The sequence below is a fragment of the Lipotes vexillifer genome, unplaced genomic scaffold (assembly GCF_000442215.2).
Source record: "Lipotes vexillifer unplaced genomic scaffold, Lipotes_vexillifer_v1.1 scaffold252, whole genome shotgun sequence".
Classification (NCBI taxonomy): Eukaryota; Metazoa; Chordata; class Mammalia; order Artiodactyla; family Lipotidae; genus Lipotes; species Lipotes vexillifer.
Window position 1 is genome coordinate 1,774,719 of NW_006773367.1, and position 8,018 is coordinate 1,782,736.

The 8,018-nt window shown below is 45.4% G+C and overlaps 1 protein-coding gene across 2 annotated transcripts in view; it reads left to right on the top strand.

The window, feature by feature from the left end:
- AOPEP (aminopeptidase O (putative)) overlaps nt 1-8,018 on the top strand; it is a 318,679-nt gene that overhangs the window by 210,945 nt on the left and 99,716 nt on the right. For both annotated transcript variants that reach the window (XM_007448285.1, XM_007448286.1), the window contains one exon: nt 3,152-3,212. In XM_007448285.1, the coding sequence (XP_007448347.1) occupies nt 3,152-3,212 (61 nt within the window). The remainder of the gene's footprint in view (nt 1-3,151; nt 3,213-8,018) is intronic.

An 8,018-nucleotide genomic window follows, 5' to 3' on the forward strand; every position in this document is an offset into this window, starting at 1 on the left:
TCAGCAGGAGAGGTGTGAACAAGAAGTCAGCGCTGGTGAGAGCCAGCGCAGGCCTTCTCCTGCAGGCTTGTCTGCATGATAAATCATGAACCAATGTACTGTGGATTAATTTCCTGAATTAAACGCAGAAAGAAAAGCAAGGGCTTTGCAGCCAGGCAACACAAGTTTGAATCCCAGCTCTTCAAGCACCATCTAAGAGGCCCTGCATAAGGCCCTTAGTCTCTTGGACCTTTATTTGCCCATCTCTAAGATGGGGATAATAATATTGGTCTTGTACAGAACCTCGTGCCTGATAGGCATCCACCGAATGTTTGCCACATAGAGAAGCTTTTGCCTGTTCTCAGTCTTCTCTGGTGAAGACTTGAACCTCAGTTAGTAACATGCTGGGACTCAACTCCCCAGCCCCCGCCCTCCTCCATGCCATCCCCCCGCCATGCCACCGCTAAAGAAGTGTCTTTAAGCTAAAATTCCCTGAAGAAAATTTATGTCCCTGTCGTCTTACTCACTCCTCCATGGGCATGCACAACAGCTGTTCACCATCTTTTGTAAAAATCGCTTGAAAATGGCTCTGAAGTTCACTCCCCAGACTTCTCTTCTTCAGGATATTTAATCCCAGTTCCCTTGACCTCCCCTGTGGGTCCAATGTGCTTAGCCCTTTGATCATCACTACTGCTTTTTTCTAAATCCTTTCTAAATTCTCCGTCTTAAGTTGTGGCAGGTTTAAGAATGCCCATTTTCCTAGAATCCGCAGCACAATGAAGCTCAGTTCCGAGTCAGACACTTGCTGCTGCCTTCTTGGGTATCACCTGAAGCATGGGTGACAGGAGCTTTTAGCCCCAGGGCCCTGGACACAGGAGTGTCTCTCTTTGGCTGGAAAGGAAGTAGATGAATGAGCTGCTTAGATAGAAGCACCAGTGAAGGAAGGACAGGGAAGAAAATGGACCCTTGCTTCTGAATCAGGGCAAACAACTTAGAGTGCCAGCAGGGCCTCCACGGCCGCTCAAGCCCCGGGGCAGCAACTCTACCCCACCAAATGAACTGCCCACCCGGGTGCCAGGCAAGGTGCAGAACGTTTGCATTCGTTCCATTGTCTTCAATGGAAATGACAAGATTTGTCTTACCTTCCAGCCTCACAAATGTCACTAGAAAATAAAACAACCTCAGGTCTCCTTGGGCACTTCTCTAAGTGGCCCTTCTGCCCCACTTTCCTCCTCCTAGCAGATCAGTCATGCCATTTGAGGGCATTTCCAGTGCCTCTTTCTATGGCCAAGCAAATAAATCAAGCCCAAGAAAAAGAATAATGATCTTGATTTAAGGTGCTCTGAGAGATGCCTCCTCTCTTCTAGTCGCCCCCATCCCCGGCCCACGTGCATGTGCACACACACGCACAGACATCTGAGGGCACGCATGCATGCACGCACGTGAGCACACTCACACACTTCCACACTCTCACAGCCTACAGGGGGGACTTCTGCACTGAGAGTGGTGGTGTTAGATGACAAGAAATAGTGGGGGAAAGCCCCGGGATGGTGGCACCTGACCTTTCATAGAGACACAGCCAGTAATTCCGCCGACCTGGGAACTGGGCAGACAGCCTAGGGAGGTGGCCACTTTCCCCTTATTCACTTCTGGCTTCTTCCCTGCCTGGTCGTCCCACAGGTGGGCATCATCTTGAAAATGAATCCAAACCAGTTTCTTTCCCTCTTTGTATTTTCTCTGTTTTGAAATATCAACAGTTGCCTCCTTCGGCAATCTTTGCTTTTGCCCTGGGCAGGGAAGACAGAGGCACACAGGTGACTTGCTTCTCAGTGGGGAAGCAACGGAAGGGACAGTATCAGTCAGCCCCGTATTCCCCAAGCCCACCCCCCTCCTTCCCTCCCTCCCTTCTCACTGTGGTCCAGCCCAAAGCCCAACCAGTACAGGTGTGAGGGGAGTACTTGGCCTTCAGCACCTTAACTAATGCAGACAGCATTGTATCTTTGCACAACTTCTTTATAATTCCAAAGGGAGGGAGGAGGGAATATTACATATATGTAATATAGTATGTAAAATTTTTAAAAAATGCAGAGCTTCACAACTTGGGAATATCCTACTGGGAAAGGTGATTATTAACTTAAAAAGGAATAATCTTTATTGAGTCAACAATGAAATGTGTTTTCATTCATGCAAATAAAAAATATCTATGGGGATCCTCTCTTATGCCAAGAACTGTTTTAAGTGCTGGGTTTAGGGAAGTGAGTAAAACAGACTTGGACCCTGGTCTCAGAGAGCTTTGAGCCAGTGAGGAGACAGTTAAAAGTCAAGTAACCAAATAAATTGCAGTCACAAACTGTGATGGATGCTGTGCCACAGAAGACAGGAAGCATGGTGGGTATGACACACACAGCCTGGGAGAGGCTCCAGGAAGGCCTCTGTGGTTAGAGAGACCAGGCATGAGCAAGAATTATCTAGAAGCCAGGGAGGAATGGCTTAAACTTCAGGAAGACAGTCTGTTGACCCTAAGAATATTGGACACTTAGTACATTTAAGGAGTATTTAAACCAGCGGGGCATGAAACCAAAAGATTTCAGCTTCCTTTGGATCAGACGTAACAAGCAATCATAATATTTCAAATAAAGCAGAATGAAGGCCTGCTTGAAAACAAGCAGCAGAAGCCATGTGTGCTCCATGGCTGTGAGCCTCTCAGGGCTCCAATAACGATTTGTATCATTTTTGCTTGCTGTAGCCCATGGTCACTATAAAGTTGGAATTTCATTTTGGTGCACTAAGTGCTATAGTGTTCAGATTTCACTTTGCTCCACCTCTTTCCAGGAAGCAGTCACGCCTGCTGTGTCCCATGAACATGCCCTATCCTCCCTGAATGGCACTCCCAACCAAGAAGTTCCTCTCAAGACATTAAAAGCACCTATTGTGGTGTGCCTTTGATTCTTAGATTTCATCGTGTGCACTCTCTTTGACTGGAGAGGAGCTGTACTGAACGTGACCGGGTCCCCCTCCTCACTTTAACGTGTGACAGCATTGCGCTTTCTCCCGATTTCTCTGGAAGATGGATGCGGTGATGTGCCCGAATAGTTAGAACCATTCTGTGTAATAAGTGCTCTGTAACTTTTTCAGTCCTTTACTTTTTGTTGTTGTTGTTTTATTTTTAAAGGCTTGAGTTGTCTGTTGAAAACATCTTCCAAGACTGGCTGGAGAGTTCCGGAATACCACAGGTGTGCTTAAGATAACTGCTTTCCGAGAGTCTGTGGAGGACAGTAAGGCTTGTCACTTAGTGTATCCATCATGACAGTGATTTATTTGTATATACTTACAAAAGTAATCCTCTTGCTGAGTTGGAATATCCGTGAGTCAGGAAAATGATGGTCTCCCACCCTTTTAGGCCTGCACGGTGATGTGTGCCTCAGGCCTCTGCCTCTAGTGACCGTGGTGCTGTACGTGGACGTTCTGGTTGACCCTGAACTGAGTGTTAAATGAGGTCTTGCAAAGCGTGGCGTATACTTTGGGCGGTGTCACCCGGCAGCAGGTCAATGCTGCCATCTGGCCTTGAGCTCTGCAGTTTGGATGCTGCCACGTATGCGTGAGCTTGCTTGCCTGCCGCGTCCCTCGGACGGGGCGTACCCGTAGTTTCTCTGTCATCACCCCTGTGCGGCTGCCCTCGACTTCCTCCCCTGGCTGTGCATCTCTACCTCCAGCTGCTCTTCTCATCTGAGGGAGCAGTTTAGATTCATTTCTCTGCCTTAGGGACCGGGACCCATCCCTCCTTCAGCTTTCCTTCTCTCCCTCCCTTTCAGCCCATGGGCAACTCTGAGGGAGAGACGGTTCCCAGGCATCCCTCGCTGCGTGGGGATCACCCGGCCTGGAGCCTTCTCTCCCTTCTGTGCTCCCCGGGTCTTGTGCTTTGCGGAGCCTGAAGGGCAGCCCTGAGGGCTGACCCTAGCTAGAGCCTGGGCCCTGAGAAGTCCGACGGTGGCATCCTGGATGCGGCTGGTCAAAGGACCCTGTAGGCCTGCAACTCTCCCAGCCTGGGCTGGCCCCCGGAGCAGCTGCAGACCCATCATAGTGGGCCCTAGCGTCTGGGAGTGGACCCCCAAGGTGGTGAGAAACTCTGCCCCGGGCCCAGGCAAGCAGCGCTGTTAGCCTGCTCGTTTCTGGTTTCATGACCGGTTATATGAGCTTCCCCTTGGGAGTGTCTGAATGTCAATGAAGGTCTGTGAACCATGAAATTAAGGAACAGAAGGGGCTGTTCTCCATTACCTTTTCATCCCTCTACTCACATCTTTGTCCTGTTCTACCACACGGGGGTGGGGGGGTGGGGGGGTGGGGGGAATGTCGGCCATCAGCCACCATGAGCTCATTCCTAAAAAGGACGCATTGCCTTCGGTTCAGGAATGCATGTCACCTGTTAAAACTTATTTGTTTGGCCCAGTCCTTCTGGCAGTGAAGAATAAACACACAAAACAAAATGGGTGGAATAAGGCAGCACCTGGTCCTGGGAGGCAGTGCTTTCAACTCATGTATATTATAATGAGCTCCTGTGATTTCTACGTCAGTGGCTTCCAAACCAGGCCACTAGCTGAGTACAAAAATCCTGGGAAACAAAGTTACGGTTTGTCTGATCCTAAATAGCCAAGCGTTGCTCTTCTTGTTTCCGATGGGGCTGAGGTGAGGGCTGGGTATCCCGCGAAGCCGTCTGCCTTGTGTTCCTAGGCCAGGCTGTTGCAAGGCTCCCAGACATTCTTAGCAGGGCCTGGAAGCTGGGAAGAGTTGGGAGCTCAAAGAGCAGAATCCCACATTTCCTGGCCGAGAACAACAAGGCCACTGTGTTCAACAGTTAGCCCCGAGGGAAGAGAAAAGAAAGAGTCCTTAATCGAGTGCCCAGAAGCAGGCGCACCCCACTCGGGCTGCAGCACTGGGGCTGACCTGCTTGCTCCCAGGAGGCTCTAATTTCCCCTGAAGAAGAGGCTTTGCCACCAGCAGGAGGCTTTTGCTTTTCATTAAAAGGGAGAGGGGTGCGTGGAAGGGAGAGATTTGCCTCTGAGCGGTACGTTTTTTCCAAAGGTCTAGTTGCGTTAGTTACAGCTTATAGCATAGACAAGCATCTCCGCTACAAACTGACGAAACCTGCTGTCAAAACACAGCCAGGTGCAATGAGGCCAACCCGGCTATAAATTGTATTTAAGACCCAACTGGTATTTCCTTGGGTGCTCAACTGTTCGGCAAAAACAACAGCGTCAGACAGAAAAGACCCTGATTTAGTGCACATCTTTCCATTGGTGAATGATCAGACGGCATCTTTTCATCTCTTCACCCATTTTCTGCCATTATTTATGCGGTTGATGGTGATTTACCTGCTCGCAGCCCTTTTCGCTTTCCTTGAGAGTTCCTTCTCGTTTCCACTTCAGTGAAAGACTCTGCGCCCTCTTGTTGCAGGAGCCTCACAGTGAATGGAACACCTTGTTCTTTGTCCCCATCATTATAATATAAAGTTACTGGTGTGTTTGGCCTGGAATGACAACCAGAGCACTGAAATCGTTCTGATGCTCTTTGTTCTCATTGAAAATTTCTGTTCACCAGCAACTGAAGTCATTCACGACAAAAGAGTCACGTTCTACTGGTGAAGTTTTCATTCTACAGGTTACAGAGGCTTTTTGTCTTCTCTCAGGAAGGCTTGCCTTGGGGTTGGCCTCCATTTTCCTTTTTGCCCACATGAATGGAAATCATTTTTTTTTTAATGTGGAAATAGCTTCAGCAGCTATAAAAGTAAGCATGAGCCCCAAAGAAGTAAAAGAAATTGGATCCAAACCTCTTTAAAGAAACACCCAACTCTATAAACTTTGACTTTGCAAACAGACTTAAAATTGATCCTGTCGTTGGTATTACAGATTATTTCTTTTATGACTTTTTTCTGACTATAGAAGTATTACATATTGAAATATAAAAAGTTTGTAATAAGAAAATAAAAATGACCCAGAGATAATTTTTTGATAGAAATCCTTTTTTCTGGTCTGAAAAAAGGACCTTTTTTCCAGTCATTTTTCTGGTCTCCCTTTTCAAAAATAAAAATGATATGTTCTCTGTAGCAAGTTCAAGCACTACCAAAGTATAAAACATAAAAGCTCTTGCCCCTTTCAGTCTTACTCTGCAGAGATAATCTGGGTCTGGTATGTGTCCTTCCGCACATTTTCTGTGCTATACATCATGTAAATGTATATCCTTTAAAAAAAAATGGAATCTTATTATCCAAACTTAAGGTTTTCATTTAAGAATATATCTTAAGCAATTTCCCATATCCCTTGATATAATTCAAGAGCAATGATTTTTAACAGCTGCATAGCTTTCTAATAAGTGGTACCATAATTTAATTTACTCAGACCCTCCCAACTGTTGGAATAGTATACGTTATTTCTAAGAAAGTTGCCCATTCTGCTAATTTGACAGTTCTATAAATAGATTTTTATTTCTTTTCATGTTTGCCCAAAGATCTCCTCCCACCACCGGCCCATATGTACATATATTCCAATCTTTTCTTTAAACATTTCTCTGCAAATAGGTTAGAAATAACTTTTCTCCCTCCAGCCCTTCCTCTTTACTTCTTTATTTTAGTTGTTACAGAACTCTCTGACTCCTCCCTTTCTTTGATTTCCTGCCCACATTACCTGATATCCTTATGTAAATTTATAATTTTCTTTCCTTTCCTAGCACCTCCCCCACTTTTTCATTATATTTTGCTTGGACTAGTGCAGTAGCTAGTTGCTCTTTTAGCCACCAAGCTGTCACCCTTTCCATCCATCATCTACATCAGTGCTAAGTGAATCTTCCCCCAAACACAGCTTACATCCCTCCTCACCAGAAACTTTTTTCCCCATGTAGAACAATCTCTTTGGCTTGCTGTTTGAGGCTGTCAGCAGAACTGCCCCAAGCTACCTTTTTAAACTTTATTTTCCACCACTGCTAGGCATATGCCCAATCATAATTATCAGTCTCCAAATAGTTATGAGCTGAAGTTTAATTTTAATATAATCTAAATTTAAATTGAAAATCTAATAATACAGTCATGGTTTGGAACAACATGGGTGTGTGAATGAATCCACTTTTTCAACTGTCAATTCTATGAAATCTAAATTCAGACCAAGCATTTCTGAATCAAATTTAGCATCCAATTGAGACAGACTATGAAAACACATCAGATTTAGACGACTTATACAAAAAAGTGAAGGTAAAATATATCATTAAAGTTTTTAAAATATTGGCTACATGTTGAAATGATTATATTTCAGATACATTATAACCCAATGTATACATACCCAAGAAAATATATTATTAAAATGAATTTTAGCTGTTACAGCTTACATTTTATATGTGGCAATTAGAACATTTTAAATGACAAATGTGGCTTGCATATATTCATATTGAATAGTGATGCTCTAAAGCTATTAGTTGAGTTAAAATCTGAGTGCATAATGCCTTAAAATCCCTCACTGAATAGATGTAATTGAAATCATCTGTACTTTTGTCAAATGTATGGATAAAGATGGAGCTGGTCGATCCATAGACGCCCTTCAATCTGCTCTGATGGCATGGATGATCATAATGCACGGGTAAGGGGTCGGATGCTGCTTTCACAGCAGGCGTTCATAAGGGTATGAACGAATTACCAGCCTCTCTTCAGTTCTTAATTTCAACTCCCAGGCGACCCATTTCCCAGGGTACCAACAAGTAACACAGTAACGCTGGTGAACCTCACAGCCCTTCTATGGCTTGGGCTACTCTTTGGGGAAAGCACTCAGCAGCCTTAAATGGCAAAGTCACAGGCAGCAGTGGCAGCAATGGGGATAGAGAGGGTGGGTAATGGCCAATCACATAAAGTGTCCTAGAAATAGGCAGGAGTCAAGCTCCCAGGATTTAGAACATCAGGCTACTGTGTCATCTTGGAAAATGCCTCTCCTTTCTAAACAAACACCTGCAAGTTGCCAAAGGCCACACGAGCAAATGATGGAAAACTGAAGTCTTGTAGGGAA